Source organism: Podarcis raffonei, chromosome 2 (genome assembly GCF_027172205.1).
Source record: "Podarcis raffonei isolate rPodRaf1 chromosome 2, rPodRaf1.pri, whole genome shotgun sequence".
NCBI lineage: Eukaryota > Metazoa > Chordata > Lepidosauria > Squamata > Lacertidae > Podarcis > Podarcis raffonei.
In genome coordinates this window covers 55,968,122-55,989,069 of record NC_070603.1, presented here as the reverse complement: position 1 = coordinate 55,989,069, position 20,948 = coordinate 55,968,122, and the positions used below count along the sequence as shown (strand labels likewise).

Sequence of the window (20,948 nt, the reverse complement as noted above, 5' to 3'; positions counted from 1 at the left end):
GGCCCAATGCAAAAAGCGTGAGGATCCATGAGGATCCGTGCTTGAAAACCACGTTTTTGGGCCATGGAGTGGCCAGGAAGCCGTGGATCCAAGTTTTTTGTGGTGGATGCTGTGCTCCTGGCCATGATGTTTGATCTGATGGTGACTTTGGGCTGATATAGTGCAAAAATCATGAGGATCCATTAGGATCTGTGCTTCGGAACCACGTTTTTGGGCCACAGTATGGCCAGGCAGGAGTGGATCCGAGTTTTCTGTGGTGTAGGCTGTGCCCCTGGCTATGATGTGTGATTTGACAGTGACTTTGGGTTTGCCCAATGCAAAAACTGTGAGGATCCATGAGGATCCGTGCTTGAAAACCACGTTTTTGGGCCACGGTATGGCCAGGAAGCCGTGGACCTGTGATTTCTGTGGTGGATGCTGTGCCCCTGGCCATGATGTGTAATTTGACAGTGAGTTTGGGCTGATCTAGTACAAAAATCATTAGGATTCATGAGGATCCGTGTTTTTTAACCATGTTTTTGCGCCATTGCGGCACCACGAAACAGTGGATGCGTGATTTCTTTGGTTCCTCCTACAGATTAAGATGTGGTCTACAGTAGCATGGTGTTTTCATTTTGTTTCAATATAAAAATCATATGAATTCATGAGGATCCGTGCCTCGGATCCATGTTTTTGTGGTGCTGCAGCGCGGCAAAGTGTTGGATCCACGTTTTTTATAGTCCAGTTTGTAGGCGTGCCTTCTAGGTGTGATTTGACACTGCATTTGTTGGAATTATTTTTTAAAAAGTGGAGGATCCATGAGGATCCGTGTAGATCCGCCTTTTATGGAGACCCCCAGTTTGCTAAAGAATGAGACAGAGACTGAGTGTGGTCTGTCGGCCACGGCTTAAGCTGTTTTATACACCTATAAAATGGACGCGGAAGTTCACAATAAGCTTGCTCCGGAGGAGTCATACTACCAACCAGGCAAAAGCTCCACAGGTAAAGCGCTTTCTAGTTGGGGGAAATTGCCCCCGTGGGGGGAATTCCTGCCCTGCTTGTCAAAAGGCAGAACGAGACCAACAGGCACAGAAAATACAGTAATTGTATTTCAGGCTGATATGGAACGGCAAAAAGGAGGGGAAACAGAAGGTGACGCCCCTTATGAAAAGGACCTCTTTTTTGTGTGTGGAGCCGAGGCCAGAAGAAACGTGGCTTGTGGTTGTTTGCAAAGGACTGCTAGGCTCAGTCCCCACTATCTCTCCGTGCCAAAAACATGCCTCAAGGGGCCTGCTTAATTGGTTCCCTGCAGAGAAAATGGCTGGGTTCCCTTCAGTGTTTAGCAACAGGTTTACGAGAAATGCCCTTGAGCAACCCTCGCCTTCCCCTCCCTTGGAGGTTGTGCCTTTAAGAAGGCGGGAAAGAGCGAGGGCGGCGGTGGGAGGACGCGCACATACACATATATATACACACACACAAGGAGCTCCATGCGGTTTGACAGAACTCTGGCCCCGCCCTCCCCCGCCGGCCTGTCATCGCAGGGACATCTTTTCTCCCTTCCCTTTTCTTTGCCCCGCGAGCAGGCGCGGCGCTGATTGGCTGCGGCGGGCGCGAGAGGGGCGGGGCTGCGTTCTGAGGAATGGGGGGAAAAGAGAGAGGGGGAAAAAAACAAAACCCAAACACCGCCCCCCCTCCGCCTCCTGACGACGCGGTCGGAAAAAAAAGATGCCCCGCGTTCCAATGGGGAAGTGGAGTCTCCCGGCGGATCCCGGATGCCGTCGGAGGTGGCTGCGCTGAGCTGAGGAGCCGCTGCTAGAGGCCGCGCGAGAGACCTTGCCGGGCGCTCTTCTCTTACGCGGCGGGGGCAGCAAGAGCAGCATTGGCCGGGTCGAGGGAGAAGAGGCAGAGAAGGACCCGGCAGCAGCAGCAGCGGTCGCCTCGCCTTGAATTTGCAGCGTGCTTGGGAGCTCTCGCCATGAGCAGTCCTCGGGCGGCGGCGGCGGCAGCGGCATTTGCTACTACTACCGCGGCGGCAGCAGCAGCCACAGCAGCAGCACCGCCCCCCTCTTCCAAACGGCTCCTGTCCTCTCCCCCTGGCATCTGAAGCAGCTCCTCCTCGGTGCAAAACCTTGCCTGACCTGCTTGCTCTTCATCATCATCATCATCATCATCATCATCACCATCATCATTTCAATTGTTTTGCCTCCGGGGGCTCTGAAAAATCTGACCTCCCGGGAGAGCAGAATAAAGGCTGCTCGCTCAGTGGGTGAATATTTTAATTTTGTTGAATGAACTGCATATACTTTCAATTTTTACAAGCTGTTTTGTTTTGTTTCTGAAGCCTTTTGGGAAGGACGGTTCATTCCCTGTGTGTTGCTTCTTTCCAGCTGATTAGCTTTTTGCAAAAGGTTTCGTTTTGGAAGGGCTCTGAAAAAAAGACACACACATCCACCCCAGAACCATGGGTCTGCCTGCCTTAGAATTTAGTGACTGCTGTTTGGACAGCCCTCAGTTCCGAGAGAGGCTGAAGTCTCACGAAGCTGAACTGGACAAGACCAACAAGTTCATCAAGGAGCTCATAAAAGATGGGAAGTCGCTCATTGCAGCCCTTAAGAGTGAGTGACAATCTCCCTGTGGTGTCAGGCGTCTGAATGGCAAGGGGGAATGATGAAGGGGTTGTGGTTGTTATGGTGTCTTAAATCTGAAAGGGAAAACGTGAATCAGATCTGACTCAGTAGTATTAGAATCCTTGAAATTTCACCTGCATTGGTATAGCACAGGTAGAGAGAGAAGCATGGTAGAGAGAAAAGCATGTGGAAAAACAATTAAAAACCCCCACAGAGGACAGAGAAAATCTGGCTGTTTAATACCAGACTACAAACCTAATGAGAGAGTTCATATTCTATAGTTAATGGCTATGCTTCTCTTAGGAACAGCAGTATTAATGTGAATCTCTGAGCATGTGCACAGTGCACAGGTGTTGAGGGAAGATAAGAACAGCCTTTCGTTATATAGTGGCATTATATAAAAAGCAGTCTGATTGTAGACTAACTGGCTTTTTTGCTTTGGTTATATAGTTTTAAAAGCATGTCTGCTATTGTTGACTGATCATTGGACTCCTCCTGGCCCTTTTGTGAAAGTGAAAGGCCTGTGTGTATAACAATTCAAAGAGAACTGATGGTGAATGGGGGAATTTTTTTTTCCAGCTCAAGGGCCACATTTCCTCATTGAGCAACCTTATGCGGGTCATAGTCCAATGGTGGTCATGACCAGGGGAAAACCTGGAAGGAGCAGTGGGTGTGAATGTACAGTAGCCTACATTCCAGCAAGAGATTTCTACTTGCATGTGCACCCACCTCTCTCCATCCTCATTCAGGAAAGCAAATGGCATTATTGGAGTTCAAGGGCATATTCTTGCCAGGCAAAAACACGCAAGAAGGGTGCAAAGTGGGGCTCCTTGTGAGTATTGCCTAAGTGACAGCCCCAAGAGCCAGAGGAAGAGGGGCTTGGAAGGTTGCATTTGGCCCCCACCCCAAGGTTTCCCACTGCTGTTTTATAGACTGGGCAGTTTGGCTTAAAAACAGTTGTATTTCACTCTGTCTCTAGCACTTGGCAGAGCTGTCCTTGCATCTGAAATTCTTCAGTCACAGGATATTGTTGCGGAATGGTGGAGGGCAGAGTACCAGGAAAACAAACGTTACAGGCGTTATGTGCACTCACTTGGAATTTCCATGGAAATCTTAAAATCACTTGGGTTATCTGTTAATTTCCAAGAATGGAAAACTAGCAGAACAATGGTACTAGCTTGTAAGCATCTAAATTGTGTGAACTTTTAAGAACAAGAACACTTAAGAACATCTTCTTTAATGCTACTAGGCCATGTCCCCCGAATAACTTTACTCCCTATGGTTGTTGCCCTTTTCTTCAAAATTCCAGAGGCATTCATGTACACAATACTTTCCCTCAAATAATTCTGGGTGCTGGAGTTTAAGGGTTGCTGGGAATTGTAACTCTGTGAGAGGTAAAATACTGTGCCCAGAATTCTTTGTAGGAAAGAGTGAGCTTTGAATGTGCTTTAAAGGTATAGTGTGTACACAGCCTTTGAATTCATGGTCTTGAGACACAATTTGCGTACGTGTCTGCTGAAATGGTTCATTCCGAAGCAGTCCAGCAGTGTGTATTGAGTGGTGGCCTGCTGTTTGGTCTGCTTCTTTGTGAGCCAAAGGCAAATAATTGCACTCCTATGATGAGCTCTTTGAAAGAATTAATTGTACTAAACAAGCCTTGAGGGCTTTGTCTGTCTCATCACTGGCATTGTTTGTGCTCACTTGCTTGTCATTGATAATGACATAGCATTCTTGGGAAATGTATGTGTATGGCAAGGCACAGGAGAACCTGCCTACCTGAGAGAGTTGCTCAGAAGGCCCCAAGCGATAAAATAGTCTCCTTGTAGGCAAAGTCGTAATCTTATATAGATCCTGCTGAATTCAATTGTTGAACTTAAGCCCATTGAGATAAAGGTGTGTGGTAGAACCTGACTGTTGCAGCCAGCAAAATCCCAACCTGTTGGGAAGTCTGATTTTTGGGAATGAAGTCTTTTGAAAACTAGAGACTGGCAACGGTATTCTATGCCTGCGATGACTTTCTATTAGCTAGTAACTTTGAAACTGTGCAATAGTATTGATACACCTTGGCCTTGATTTTGTAGAAGTGTGTACATCTGTACACTCCAAGTTACTGAATGAAATCCTGGAGCAGGATTACAGGTTGGATAGGAGAGACTCCCTTACATCTCTTTGCCCTGCCCATTTTTTTCTGATGCTGATTTACCCCTCACATGGCTCCATTCCTTTGAGTCCATGGAATCTGGAGTTTCTTATATTTAAGGAGAACGTATGTATCACACCATTGGGCTTTTGACCATTTGAGTCAATTGCGTTTGTTTTTCTCCATGTGTTTATGGAAAACAAGTTACAGAAGTTGTATCAGTTATCTCACTAGAGTTTTACTCTTGTATGTTGGACCAGTATTATACCTATCAGTGGGAAGGAAGGATAGACTCCCACCCCTCTGCCAAAGGCCCTCTGGAAGATTGTGGAGTAGAATGTGGGGAGCTGCTGAAAAGTAGAGGAATTTGCTCAAAGCCATACTTGACATTCTAAGAGAAGTTGACTTAAGGAAGCTCATGGAAGGAAAGTTTCCCACCACCCTCTCTGTGCATTTTCAGAAGCACACCCCCCCGCAGCCCCCACTCTCTAGAGCACCTTTGGGGAGGTGTGGCCTGAACTTCCTTAAGTTAATTTAGGATCCAAGCCAATATGTTGACATTTTTATTACCTAAACAGAGATCCAAACAAACCAACTGTAATCTTGTGGGGGCCATTATTGTGCTGACGTATTTATAAGAGTATGGTGATTGATTGGTAATGTGATAGGTGTGCAGCATTAATGGCTGGCTAACCAAATAATACTACGCAACTTCACTTGCTGCTGTTTCTGCTGCCGATTGCATCCTAGGCTAAGGCAAGCAGTTCAAGTATTTTGCTATACAGTGGTACCTCGGGTTAAGTACTTAATTCGTTCTGGAGGTCCGTACTTAACCTGAAACTGTTCTTAACCTGAAGCACCACTTTAGCTAATGGGGCCTCCTGCTGCCGCCGCGCCGCCGGAGCACGATTTCTGTTCTCATTCTGAAGCAAAGTTCTTAACCTGAAGCACTATTTCTGGGTTAGCGGAGTCTGTAACCTGAAGCGTATGTAACATGAAGTGTATGTAACCCGAGGTACCACTGTAACTCTTTTAGGGCCTCCTCAGAACTGTCTCCATTCCACCTGACGGCACCAGAGGGAGACAGAGAGGGCCCCCTCCATCAGCCTGTGTGGGACTGGCTGCCATTTGGCTCATCCCTACTTGGGATGGGCCAGAAGGATCAGCCAATCCTTTAACCTGGCGGAAATGTGCAATGTATTTGTGTAGGAGTCTAGTGAGTACAGGTGAATGTGTGGCACTGGGGGTGTGGCATAATATAAATTCGACAGTTATGAAATCATTTCTGGGTTCAGCTATGCGGTTATTTCTATACTTCTTTGAAAGCACAGTTCCAAGAGCCCCTTTAATTTCATTTTAGCTTCTGTTTCCGAGACCTTCCAGTCATGCTGGTTGAACAGATGTATGCTTTTATTTTTATTGCTTTGCAGGGGTTCCTTTGGGACAAAGCCTTGTGTTGACAGATATCAAGATGCTGCCACGTGACATGATGCTGCATTCCCACTTGACACGGCAGCTTGGGAGCTTTGCATGCCTCAACTTATTTTTGGCTCCCACTAGCATGCATTGAGTTGCTCATCCAAAAAGGAGGGCAGCTGGCCTGACTATTCATGGCCTGCGTTCTTTGGGATTGCAGTTGTAGGATTGCTCAGAAGCATCCAGCTGTAGCTGTGAAGTTTATTTCACGACCCTTCCTCCCACTTTCGGGTCACATTTGAAGTGTGCAAGCACTGTGCTGCTTTCTTCATCTGAAATCTCCTCATAGAGGTCCTGATCATGCCTGTTCAGAATTTTACTTTGAACTTGTCTTTTTATATTTTGAATGGAGAACATAGCCACAATTTCGCCAGCTCGTGACCAGCAGTATAATCGCAGCCTTTGTGTTTTTCCACATGCGAGAGATTGCTATCTGGTTTAGAATTAGCATCTTATTGTGGCATAAACTGCCTGCAGTTCCACAGAATTCTTTCTGGTAAGATAATGGGACATAAAACTCGTGATATTTGAAATAGTCTGGTTGATGAGACTGCAGTTCTAATAAAGTCCTTGGAGCATTCTGGAACTTTACAAATTGTAGTTCTCTTCTACTTGGAACTATCTGCATAAATACCCTATTCATTATTTAATTTTTATTCTTCTTAATAATTATATTTATTTGTCACTTTTTACATGAAGCCAATTCAAAGTGACTCACAATGTAAGAATAAGAATAACAGTAAAACCAAACCTAAGAATAAAACACAACCCTAAAATGTTTATCCTTTTATTAATGTACAGGAGTATTCTCCTTCTGTAGATATTCCACTTGTCCCCCATGTCCCAAAAGTCAGATGGGGGTGGGGGGCAAACCCCAATTTCTGGGTGTGAAAATCAAGATTCAAAGAGCTCCAAGAATCTGGACTCGATGCCATAGAATTTAGTGCAAGCATCCTACCAGTTCAGTACTGTTTGTCCTTTGAATTTCAGGCCCAATATATTCTCTCTCTAGGCCCTGATGTGTTTGAGGATGAGACATATAGCTATCTTGGCAGTTCTTAAGATTTCTTGTTTATGACATGACATAGTCTCCACAAATTAAGCAAAGTGAGAATGTGGAGGCTGAATTAGGAATGAAGTTGACTCACAGCTCTGCTTTTCTAGTGTGGTTGGACAAGCCTGTTGTATATGAGCTGTACAGTGGTACCTTGGTTTAAGAACAGCTTAGTTTATGAACAACTTGAATTAAGATTACTGCAAACCCAGAAGTAGGTGTTTTGGTTTGTGAACTTTGCCTTGGAAGCAGAACATGTTCCGCTTCCTGTTGAGTGTAAATTGAGTTCCCCGCTGCTATGGGAAAGCGCGCTTTGGTTTAAGAATGCTTTGGTTTAAGAATGAACTTCCGGAACGGATTAAGTTTGCAAACCAAGGTACCACTACTATCCTTTTTGTCTTTGTTAGTGCTTTTCCTCCAAGATAATACAAGTACTGCATTGAACAGCTCCTGATGAACCAAGATGCAGAGAACCAACAGGACAGTCAAATTACTTTAAAAATAGTGTATGAGTTGCCGTATCTGCATTGAGGGATGTTTCTTAAGGCTTACTGAGGTTTGATGTATAAGGAGCAGCCTTTAAATAATAGGGCTTGTGGCATTTTCCTCTCGTCTCCATTTATCACTTCCTTGATACTCAGAGTGGCCTGTTCTTTGTCAACACATGTCCTTCTTCTTTTGCTCATAATGACATGTGTAAATTATTTAGAACATTTTGCAAATGCTAAGCTCCAAGTGAGACTCAGAGATGAAATGTGAATAGTGGGTGTTGAAGATTAACAAATATGACAAGCAGCAGCAGGGAACAGTCTAAAAAAGGGCTGGGCAACTCAGTCAAGCACCCAAAGGCCACATTGGAAATGCGTAAAGAGCCGGGCTTGTTATGAAACAGATGTTGCCTTATGCACGCACATTACATTATTTTTGCTCCAGACTTGCAGATGACCTTGTAGAAGTCACTAGCCCACAAAAAGTCTGCCCACCCATACATGCCAGTATAAATGGTGTGAAATTTTAGTCCTGATCCTGAGCCCTGGGAGGGCCGCTGTTGCCCTTGGAAGAAAGGGGAACTCCTGTCCTCAGCTGCATTCTCTAAGGAATGGAGGTTCATGCTGCAAACAAACAACCAGCCGTCAACCCACTCATAAACTTTCTTCGTCTCTGCAGCAGGTGGGATTTGGATTTCTGCACTGTTGGTTACCTCCAATGCAGAAGAGCATGTCTGAAAGAGAGTTTCATGAAGAAACACAAGGTGGTGCTCCACTGAAAGCAGGCAGTACTGCTGCATCTCTGCATCAGGTGTAACAGGTGGCAGCTAAATACATTACAGCAGTAGGGGTGGGTTTCAATTAAGTTGTTGTGTACATAGAATGAGGGCTGCTTATGCAATGGGATTTCCCTCATCTCTTGTCTCTGAGTGTCCCCTGCACCCTCTAAATCTGCTCTGGAGGGTTGGGAGAAACCCCAGATCAGGTTTAAGGGGCATGGGAGAGGAGGAGAAGGGAGGGAGAGGGAAGTCCTGTTTCATGATTGGACATTGTTCCTTATGCACATACTCCACTGAGCACTACACTGAATTCTATCCTTGATTCCCGCCCCCCCCTTACACTTTGAATGTTTTTGGGTGTGAGATTTGCAGTCCTTTGTAGTGCATTCTGCTGTTTTAACACACAAACTAGTTTGCACAAGTACTTTTGTGTTTAAATTGAAGGTTTCCACATAGCTAACTATCAGGAGAGAATAAAAACCTCTGCATGAAATAATGTTCCATGGTAAATCTCCACTGGTGGAGTGAAGTAGTTCTAATCAGTTGTTTTCTCTTGCCAGGGGTTAGAATTGCATCTTAACCCTTTTTCTAAACCAAAAGGCCTAAATGTTGTAACCTTTTTTCATAGGGAAGTTCCATGACAACTTTATTTGCCCGTTTCTGCCCAAATGACAATGAGGAGCCAAATACTTTCATCTAGTCTTTTCATCTAGTTTTGCTGCATTAATGCAGTTGCTAACTCCAGATTTTATTTTTTAAAAAAAGCTTTTGCATTTTTAACATTTAAGGGGGAAATATATTTTCTTCCATCACCGTTCTCAGCAAGTTTCCGAACACATTGCACTGACTTGCACACATGCTACTATTAAAGAAGCAGAGCTATCCTTCAAGACCAGGTTCTGCTAGCCTTGTATCTACAAGAATGAAAGTTCTGGCATGGCAGTGGGAAGGAATAAGATGCCCAGAGCCGAATGTGAATGTACAGGGCAGATGCTTGTTCTGTTAATAGCCTTAAAACCAACTGGTCCAAACTCAGCAGCCAGTTCTTCTGTGCTTTAGGAATAGAAAGTGCACTGACTTCACTGGAAACTTTTCCATTGAATGTTCTGTTGAATTAAATGGGACACAGATGGGAATTTCCATTGGAGAGCAGATTCCTGATGGATTGTTCTCCATCATAGTCTTAAGTACTGTTTCAGAAAGGAAGACTTCAAATCTCTTTTCTGCACTCAAGTGCACAGGAAGTCAAGTAGGAGAAGCCATCCATGTATGTGCCAATCAAGGTTCCAGGTATAAGGCATGGATGGAGGTCCATGCTGCTGTGTCACAGACCATTATGGCAAGGCAAGATCATCACCCAGCAAACTGTGTTTGCTTGAACTGTTCCTGCCTGGAATTTGTGGCAGATCTGCATGGTGGCAGTTTGAACTGCGAATGTCTACAGATGTCACATTATGAAACTAGGCTGTTCTTGGAGCCATTATCCCACAACCTCCTGCTCAGATCCTGCCAAGCTTGCTAGATAATCGGTGTGGTAAACTGGACAAGGGTCTGACCTAATTCTTATGATAGTTAAACATCTAAAGCCCCTTCTTAAAACTTGTATTTGCTGCTGTTTTAAAATCAAACCATTCCTTCTGCCTTTCCTATGAGTGCAGACTTAAGCTTCATCCCCAACTAGGGTTAATTTTGATCTAGATTAAAGGGATTTGTTTTATGCTCTGATAATGCTACATTTCTCCCCCCCCCCTTCTGCTTTATCTTTTGCTGTTCATGCTTAGCTAGATTCCATCCTACGACTGATTGTTGAATATGTGGGTGACGGTTAGCACAGATGAGAATGAACCATTATGCAGGTTTTGTGTATTACAGCAAAAAAAACCCTAACACCTTGCATGCACAATTCCCACCTGTTCTAAGTTCATCATCATCAAAGGGTAGCATTTTTCCTTGGTTTTCTGAATAATGGGATTTTAAGGATTCGCAAACCTTCCTTTTTGTATTCACTATAATAATCCACAAATTGCAGCACTGTGTCAGCAGAGAACACGAGTGCCTGCTCCGATCCCAGGCCTGCACAACTTGTAGCTAGTCATGTATGGTAGGCAGTCCACTGGGAGCTGCAAAACCTTCTGTTTGTTGTTGCTTGTCTAAGATTGCAAAGGTAGTGGAGGTTGTCAAGCACTAAGGAGGCCCTATGGCTGATGGATTGTCTTTGGTTTGGTGGGTCACAAGTTTTGGAGGTCTGGTCTAATGGCTGCTTTGCCATTGCAACAGCTTGTTAGGGTCCATAAGCCTTACGTTAATGTTTTCTTTTTTATTCCCATCTCTCCCCAACAAGTATATTCTTATGTAAAGAGAACCTGACAGCCATGTCCTGCATAAGCCTTTTTGAGCAGTTTCCGTATCTGACATAATGCTTCGTATTCTGTTATGAGTGCATAGCAATGCTTTAGATGTAACTTTTGCTGCTGCTTAAGGCCAGTTGATAAAAGTTCCACAAGGCCTAAGGGGAGTCGGCAAGTCCATTCCGCCCTGTTCCTGTGTGTGGTGCAGTGATGGTGAGTTCTGCAAGTAATACAGGATGCAGTCTTGTGATGGACACTCAGGAGCGAATGCAGATGTGCATTTGGAAAAAAGAAATACACACAAATTATGCTGGGAAAGGAAAGTTGCAACATCAAATCTGTGCTGGAATTGCAAAACTGTAGGTTGCAATGCGCATCCCAGAGGAGTACATGGCAAATGGCTTTAAAGGATATAGATTACATTCAAAGACCTTGGCTTCACGTTATGTAATAGCTGTCAATGATTTGAGAATGGGGTTAATTTTCTACCAGAATCTCCACAGTCTCCCTTTCGTTCTGTTCATAGTAATGGAAGATTGCAGTTGTGGCTTTTGGCTTGGGTCCCACAGCAACCCCTTTTTGTACTCATCTATACCTGTCTTCCATCTCTTCCTGAACTACTTTATCAGTGTAGGCCAGGAAGGTAAGCCGAAAGGGAGGGGATGGTAACTAGGCTGAGTTTGGTCCACCTGTAAGCTTCCTGCTTTGAAGATCTCCCCAAACCCGACTTCCGGGTTGGCGCCATTGTTTAATGGCGGATTCCCTCCGAGCTCCGGAGGGAATCGGCTCCGTAGCGTCTGGGTCTGGCCGCTGCGGCGAAGCGGGGACCCTTAAAATCACAGGCGCGGATGCCTGTGAACACAGAGACTCGGCGGGCACCATTTGCGCCCCCCCCAATCCGCGACGGAGCCTTTTTAAAGGCTTCGGAACGGAGGCAGGGTGAGGCGTGGTGCTGAGAGTACTCCCTCGCCTACGGAGTGAAGCCGCAAGCCATTGACAGAGAGCGCCAACTTCTTCCAAGATCGACTGGACTCTAAAATACTAACCCGTGAGTAATACGGAGATTGGGACTTTAAAAAAAAAAAAATTAATTTTGAATTTGGAACGAGCGGGAAGGGGCTAAAAAGGAAGTCACCCCCCCTCTTTGTAAACAAGTTAAAGCAAAGGACTGGGCAACCAAGGTCGAGAGAACCTGTTTTCTAGTGAAAAGATCTTGATTTCACGGTTTTGACACTATAAGGATTTACTGGAGGATAAAAAGAATTTGGGGACTGGAATTTCACCCCCCCCGAGACCCGGGAACGCCCCAAGAGAAAGTCTGTTGCATGGAAGATTTTGACAGCTGTCAAGAGAGCTGCTAGTCAGCTAGTTGCCAGCTGGAAAAAGAGAACATTGTTTCTGCTGTTTTTGTGGGTTCATCTGGTATAACTTTGTTGAAAACAACGAGGGCTGATACAAAATAACTGGACTTTTGGTTTCGAGCTGAAAGGAACATTAAGGAACTAAAATCCCCCTAGAGGGGTAATAGGGATACTACACTACAAAAATGACTGGAGTATGTAAATTCCAAGCAGAACTGGACAGAGCGCTCGTTCTCTTGGGAAATTTGAAAGATGAATACAATGTTATGTCTACAAAGATATCACTACTACACCGGTCAGTAAACAACAGTTTTGAGCTGGATAAAGATTTGAAACAGGAAGCCTACTCAACTGAACAAATAAATGAAACTGAAAGTGCAGAAATGATGGAGCAAGGTGCTGTTTTTGAAGAAAATGAAGGAGAAGCAGGAGACGTGCAGGAGCTAAAGGAGAGTTACAATATGAGGCCTGACATGATGATAAAAAAGGATAATAAAAATTGGATGTGGAAAGCCTGGTCTGAATGGGAGCCTGGAAAATGGAGAGATCTCCCTTGGAGGAGATCTGAAGACCTGAGGATTATAAATCTGCGGAAGGTGAAAGCTGGAGCCTTGGGGACATCTGGATCTGTAAGAAATTTGAAACAAAAGTTGGAGCCCCCCATAGGCTTTGCCTTTAAGTATGGAAGACTGGCTGGAAGCAACAAGGACTCTGCTGGTCCGGTGCCCCTTCGAGACTTGGGGTTTAACATTAAGGACCATCAAAGAGACCGGCAGAAAGGAACTGAGAGAGATAAAAGGGCCTCAGATGTGAGGTCTCCAGGTTAAATAAATAACACAAAGACTGATGGACATTGGTCGGGGATTGGAACCGGGAAAAGGGTGGGTAGAGGTTGGGAATCCAAAGGGCACATAAGGATAATTTGTTTTCTTTTTTTACTTTTAATTAATGGTAAGGAAATTGGGTAAATCGTGGAAGGGAAATTTTGGTCGACTTTAGGAAAAAGGTCTAAGAATAGTTAATGAGGTATAAGTATTGATGTGTGTTTTAAATAAGGTAAAATTGGTTTCTTCTTTTTTAAATTAATTGAAAATAAGATTGTTAAAAATAAATGGAGGAAATGGAAAAAAGGAAGTAAAGTAAAAAATGGTATGTTAGAATAAATGTATAAGTTAAGGTAAAGAAATAAGTTAAGGACTTGCTGAACTGACAACTTAAATTGGAATACAAGAAGGGGAGGCGTGAGGAAGTCTGAGAAATAAGGTTAAGAACGATAACTTTATGTGTTTTTTCTATTTTTCTTTTGTTGTTTAATTTTGTTATGTATTTTTGTATTTTTCTTTTGTTCTGTTTATTTTTTGTTCTTGTTTGTTTTTTGAAAATGCTAATAAATATTATTTAAAAAAAAAAAAAAAGAAGATCTCCCCAAACCCCTTGGATCTGGAGAAAGTGCTGAGAGGGCTTTCAGAAGAGTGGCCTGCCTTGCTATCATAGTATATCCCAAGCACAATGTCACTGCCATCGGCATGGACTCAGCACCTCCCCTTACCAGTGAGGAGCCAATGGGTAGATCAGACAGTGAGCCTGTCCCGTTGTCTCCACCTCTGTCTCCAAGAACATGGAGTTGACCATGCTGGCATGAATAGACCTTGAAAACTGCCTACTGGTAGGAGTGCCTGCTTGCCCAGTCGTGATACTCAGGAAAGCAACTGCATAAATGCCTGCCCCCCTACTCTTCAGAAGGGGACCTTAGAGGGCACATCAAGCGTTGGAACAACATCTTAGCTTATGCCCAGCCATGTATTGTGGAGCTCTGCCACACCTTATGATCTTGTAGCTCGGCCTTCGTTGGGAGGCTGTGCTGATTTTTGGAATAAAGCTTTTTAATCACAGCACCCAAGTCGAGAGTCCAAGTTTTGAGTCAGCAAGTGGGAGCAAGAAGAGTTGACCTGAATAACAGAGGGCTTCAAACAAACATTCTCCAAAAGTGCAATGCTGTTTTCTGTCGCCCACCCCTTTCTTTTTTAAAAACAATAGTTTGTATGAAAAGTTGAGCTTTGCTACCACTACATGGGCTATGTCTTTGGAACTTCTGCAGCTGTCTCTTACATCTGTCTGCCACATTTTCTTTGAAACCTCATGCCATCCCTAGGCAGTGTATTAGGTGGGTTGGCTGCATCCTTTATGGCACAGTGCAGTGCTGCTTAATTGTCCGCCTGTCACCCCACTTAGCTGAGGCTTGTCACTGGTTAGCCACCAGTCGAGGAAGAAGAGGCCATTTCCTCCCTGTGGGTTGTGTGCCATGCAAGTCTGGCTTTGTAAAAGTATGTCTCAGATGATAAAAGAGTTCTGGCAGTTAATAAAAATGTTTGTTAACGAGTTTCATGGGAGTTAAAAAAAAACTTAGGAGGAAAGCTTGTATTGTGTCGGACTAACACTTTAATTTTATGGTAGCATTGTCTTAATGTGGTAAGGTTTATGTAGTACACACAAACAACAAGGAATATTGTGGCACCTTTTAACAAATTTATTATAGCATACCCTTTTCTAGATTTGAGTCCATCCTCCCCCAAACTGAACGTAACTTGTATCCCCAGATACTCAAACACTTATACATATAAAATGAAATAGATCATGAATTATTGTTACTGTGGACACTGACCGTTCATATACAATACGTCAAATAAAAACAACACTTGATTCCCTGGGTTTAAACCACACATCCTGCCTCTCCCCTCCCTTGCTTTATCTATCTTCTGGGAGCATGATTTGGGTGGAAGGAAAAAGCTGGGAGTGGCAGAAGAGAATGGGGAGGGTGTGTGTAGGCAAAGGGAGCAGAGGGTGGACAGCCAGTTCCCTAATCTTACTCTTACAGCTGCATTCGCTTTTTTGAACATACACTTGTCCATGTCATTGAGTTCCACCAGCAATGCATTGTCATATGTTTGGAGGTCGTGTAGAGATGCACAGTAGTTTTGGTCCTGGGAGTCATACTCTCTCTTGGTTTAAGTGAGATCTAGATAGATGGCTGGCTTGTGGGCTTTGGTGTATATTGTCCATACCACATAACCACAACATGAATTCTAGACAAAGGGGGTTTTTTGGAGGTGGTGATAGGTACTGTATGTGCCTGCTTTTTGGTTCGTCTCACTTCTGCTTTTAAATAAAAACAAGTTGCCTCATTTTTACTGGCGGAGCTTCCTCTTCAGCTACTCTCAGTGAAATAGTAGGGACATGATGCTATATCCTTTTTTCTTTTTTCAATATTGGTCCCGTGCCAGGAACTGATTTTCTCATCCCTTTTAGAAGCAAAACAAAACTGTAGAGTGGGCTTAAGTGAAGTGTCCCCTCACCCTGAGAGTGTGGAGTATTAAGTGCCTTCATAGAATTGGCCCATACCCATTAAGAGAACAATAAGATTGGTTGTCCCTCTTTCAATATATATTATATAAATGTATGAGGATAAGATAAATGCATCGCTTTGCGGGGAATTAAAATGATGCATCTGTGCTTACCTGCCTGCCCTGGCTATATAGCAGGACAGATGTAGACTTACAAAGAAATGGAGTACAGTATGGGAAAACTGAATCATTAGAATGGTCTTTTCTGCCCAATTAAATCCTAATTGCCCAATGTTATGATGCATTGCTCTTGGAGGTGCCTTTATCAGCTGGAAGGGAGCACCAAATTTCAAAGGGATCTTTTTTATGTGTGTCTTTTCCAGGAAATCAGCAACACATATTGTGACATAGGTTTTTTTCCTGGGCCAGAATCCACTGGAAACATGGATGAAGTGGCCACCTACCTAAGTATATATGTACCCTGATTAGAGAGGCAGGAAAATGCTTGCCAGAAAGTGACACAGAAAGGAGTCATAGTGCTGTGAAGGGGTCCAAGAACAACTCTCAACCCCCTTTACAAACTACGGTTCCCAGGATTCGTATAAAACTGCCATAAATGGATAGTGTGCAGGTGAGCTGTGTGCAAGCTGGTTTCTCATATAAAGCCAGGGCTTTCCCCCCAGGAACTTCAGTTCTGACACCTCTCTGGTGGGCGCCATTGCCATTATAAGAGAACAAGGGAGGAGCTCATGGTGAGTTCCAGTACCTCTTTTTGTAGAAAAATAGCACTGTATAAAGCCCTTTGCATATTGTACTGTATCACAGTATTAAAGCCGATGCTTCTGCCTTTTTCTTTAGCTTAGTACGTGCAACTGCCCACTGTCCTAGGGAAGCCACTTTTAAGGTGTCTTCTAGCATCCTGCAATCCTTGGTTGTGCAGACTTGACTGGAGATAGATGACGGGTGGCTTTTCAGACACCCAGCTTTTGTCAAGCAGCAGCAGTATTTCCTTCCTGTGCTTCCAACTTGTAGCAGAGATTTTTATTCCTGCCTTCAGGGGATTACAAGTCTTGCAGGCTTCTATTCAGTAGTTAAAATACACATCTAATGTGGGATGTATTCAAGCCCCACTGTGGTAGGGCAGTTCTAGCGTTAGGTCATATGAGGAACTGCCAATATAAATGTACCTTTCTACTGGGATTGGTTATTAGCTAATCAAAAAAGCCTGTAATCATCCTGTTAACAGCCTGTAATTGTAACTCTGCATCCTTTCTAGTGCCTTAACATAAGAAGAAATAGCTGGATCTGGTCTCTTGGGGTGGAGGAGGGGGGAGGCTTATTAGAGGGGGAAGAATTACCTCATATTTGGCAGTTTCAGCAGTGAGAGCTTTTTATTTTATCTTAAACTTGCAGCTGGTGATGAGGGAAATTCACTGGTAGCTGGGCATCATCAAAGGCAGCGGAAGGTGGAGAGGCCAGAAAATGTAGCAGAAGATTTCCTCCTTTTAACTAAGGTTGCTGCTTACTGGACTTGAAAGTTGCTTGGGATGAGAAGGATTTGTTTGTACAGACTCTTTCCATATAGGTACCACCACAGAGATACTTAAAATCACAAGGGGGGGGGAGAGAAGCAGGTGGGTGGTAGGATGAGGCCTGCCTTGCCAGGACGTAAAGCTTGAGGTCCCCTTCACAGGGCACGTTTTTAGGTGCACACAACTACAATACCTACACGTAAGTTTGTTTTTGTCATGCAGGTAACGCTCGTTGGGGAACTGTGACTGGTTTAATCTTTCAGTGTGGATACACCTGGTAGACGGGGGACGTGGGTGGTGCTGTAGTCTAAACCACTGAGCCTCTTGGGCTTGCCGATCAGAAGGTCAGTGGTTCAAATCCCTCAACGGGGTGGGCTCCTGTTGCTCTGTCCCAGCTCCTGCCAACCTAGCAGTTCAAAAGCACACCAGTGCAAGTAGATAAATAGGTACCGCTGCAGGAGAGAGGTAAATGGCGTTTCCATGCGCTCTGGTTTCCATCACGGTGTCCCGTTGCGCCAGAAGCGGTTTAGTCATGCTGGCCACATGACCCGGAAAGCTGTCTGTGGACAAACACCGGCTCCCTTGACCTGAAAGCGAGATGAGCTCCGCAACCCCAGAGTCACCTTTGACTGGACTTAACCGTCCAGGGGTCCTTTACCTTTGTACCTACACCTGGTAGCAGAGCCAGGCTTGTTGTAATGTGTGAAATGTCCCCTTAATCTGCTTGAGTCTTGCAACTCTTGACCCACACTCCCTGCAGCACCAGGCTGCGCTGGAGGTACTGATTGCAGTGTGTGTGTGTGTGTGTGTGTGTGTGCGCGCGCGCTGGCTGAGGTGGGTTGCTCAAGTTCTGCTTCTTATAGGAACCAGGAACTGCAGGGCTAAAAACAGGATGCTGGGAATCTGCCTCTCTGGACCAAAGCATGATTTCCTTTGGATGTCTAAAAAACGTCTTTTTAAAAAATCTTGGAACTGCCTCTCGTGCTCAAGCATAGGATATAGGAACCTTCCTCCCACAGGTTCCTGGCTGTGAACAAGTTGGAGTTGAGTCAGCTGTGCTGATTGAAACCCCCAGTAAACCCCACGCACAGAAACATCATGAGCCAGCTCCTTTAGAAAGGGACATTTCATGGGAAGCTAGTGTTATATGCATGCTTACTTTCTGGCTTGTGGTGCATTTAATTTTGCAAACTTTTCTGTCAAACCATGAAGGTTATTTAGCAGCTTCTTCAGATTCTCAGTCCTTGAACTTTTGCCATGGAATACTGTTGTCCTAGAGTAATATGTCGTATTAGATTCTTTTGCTTCAGAGAGAGATTTTTCTATCCCTATTTGGTTATGATGGTGTTGTGGACATTGCAAAGTTCACTACGCATCAGCTGTGACTTGCATAATACTAATCTGACTTTTTGTTCATAGCTGTTTGGTCAAAAGCTTGCAAGGAGTGTTAATTCTTAATCAGGTTCCTTCCTGAAAGGCAAGAAACTATTGTATTCCGGAAGAAGCCCTTTGAATAGAGCAGGGTCAAATATACTGATCACTGGGCATTATGCCTCAACTCCATAAATATGTGGCAGGGTCTACAATATTTGTCAGCTGTATCCACTGTCATAAATACACTGCAAAGGTAATCTGTAATATTTAATATCCAAAGTATTTTTGTTTTTGATGTGGGAAGATGGAAAATAACTCTTGTGTCAGTTCTTTTGCATCACAGAGTTGGAAGGGACCCCAAGGGTCATATAGTCCAACTGTTGCAATGCAGGAATCACAGATAAAGAATCCCTGACAGATGGCCACCCAACCTCTGCTTACAAACCTCCAGTGAAAGAGAGTCCACTACTTTCTAAAGTAGGCCGTTCCACTGTCAGACATCTTTTACTGTCAGAAAGTTCTTCCTAATGTTTAGTTGGAATTTCCTTTCTTGTAATTTTAATCCAGTGGTTTGGGTCCTACCCTCTGGAGTACCATTCCTCATAAGGCTTGGTTTCCAGATGCTTTATCATGAGTCCCATCCCACCATGTTTCAGCAATGTCTATTACAGTGGTACTTCTAGTTATGAACTTAATTTGTTCCAGAGGTCTGTTCTTAAACTGAAACTGTTCTTAACTAGAGGTGTGCTTTCGCTGCCACTGCGCCACCGGCACACCGGCACATGGGGCCTCTTGCTGCCACTGCGCCACCGGCACACAATTTCTGTTCTCATCCTGGGGCAAAGTTCTCAACTCGAGGTAACTCTTCCAGGTTAGCTGAAGCGTTTGTAACCTGAGGCGTTTGTAACTCAAGGTACCACTGTATATCATATTTGCCATTCCCAAGTTTATATTTTTTGTTTCCCATGCTCTGTGCATTAGTATAGAGACAGTTGAAACCGTGAGTCATTTCCTCCAGCTACTTCCTTATTGGTTTTTTGCTGCCTGATAGCAGGTTTCTGTTCCGCTGCCCCAGTTTCCTGTACACCAGTGATGTTATTATCCCAAGCACTTGATGTCCCTCTGTCCTCTGAAATATTATCTCCCTCCCTCTCACAATTCAGTTTAAAGCTCTCCTAGCAAGCACATTCTTGCCAGCTCCTGAATTGGAGATCTGTTGCGGCAGTGTTTCTCCAATTTGTCTCCCTAGCTATTGTTGGACTACAATTTCCATCATCCCTAGCTATCAGGGCCAGTGGTCAGGGATGATGGAATCTGTAGTCTAACAACAGCCGGAGACCCAATTTTGAGAAACATTGTTAGGGGAAGTAGATCTACAGTCTTTAAGTGAAAGTAAACTTTAAACAACTTTAAGTAAAACTAAAACAACTTTACTCCCTGGAAAAGACCCTGATGTTGGGAAAGATGGAGGGCACAAGGAGAAGGGGACGACAGAGGACGAGATGGTTGGACAGTGTTCTCGAAGCTACCAGCATGAGTTTGACCAAACCGCGGGAGGCAGTGGAAGACAGGAGTGCCTGGCGTGCTCTGATCCATGGGGTCACGAAGAGTCGGACACGACTAAACAACTAAACAACAACAACAACAACAACAAAACAACTTTAATCCAGGATACTGTACTAAATAACTCACAGATCTTTCATACCACCACATTGCTTCTCCAAAATACTTCCCCAAAGTGAGTGTTGCCAAGCTAACTATGTGATTATGCAATGGCTGGCTATATTTGGGTGGGGCTGGGGATGAGTGGTAGTCATTCACTGCCTTCTGCAATGTGTTAAACTGGGATTTCCCTGCCAGTTATCTGGCTATGTGTAGAGCCTGGAGAGAGGGAAAGTGATAGACATGACAAACTTGTATGCTCTGGCTCCTTTTCCTGTTGTAATTTCACAGACTTCTTCAAATGTTGCTTTCTGCTCTGTGCATCATTCTGTGAACAGTTGGGTCTGGTGCATTTTTTTATATTGACCATTCTAGTCTCTTGAGTGGTTTGCAGTTGTGACTGCGTAATTAAAGAGCAGATTGATTAATATATATATTGAATTTTCACATGATCTTAGCTAAATGTTTTCCAGCTGGTAACATATAACATAGCTTTTGGTCTTTTCTGTAGAGTCAGGTGATTCATAAAAGTAGAATCAACAGGACTGCCAAGCTTCAAGAAAAGTGCGCTATACCTGCAGGATCTTACCTGTAGTGGTGGCGATACTGCATCAGATGCTTGTGTTCTCATCAAATTTGAGGTTTGCACGAGGCATTTTATTATGTCTCCTTGGATCAGCTATGTTTGTTGTCCAATATTTGTCAACTGTTTGAGTGCAAGTTCATCATCCACAGAGTGCAATGCTGATTCATTCTATGTTCATTCTGATAACATGCAAAGCCATAA

At 44.2% G+C, this 20,948-nt stretch overlaps 1 protein-coding gene across 7 annotated transcripts in view; it reads left to right on the top strand.

The window, feature by feature from the left end:
* The first annotated feature begins 1,645 nt into the window (after positions 1–1,645).
* ARHGAP26 (Rho GTPase activating protein 26) overlaps positions 1,646–20,948 on the top strand; it is a 204,773-nt gene continuing 185,470 nt past the window's right edge. For 3 of the 7 annotated variants that reach the window (XM_053376698.1, XM_053376697.1, XM_053376696.1), the window contains exon 1: positions 1,649–2,594. In XM_053376698.1, coding sequence (XP_053232673.1) covers positions 2,441–2,594 — 154 coding nt within the window. In that variant the 5' untranslated portion in view covers positions 1,649–2,440. Of the gene's footprint in view, positions 2,595–20,948 lie in introns of all 7 variants that reach the window. The other 4 variants (XM_053376700.1, XM_053376695.1, XM_053376701.1 and 1 more) reach the window with 3 other exon arrangements.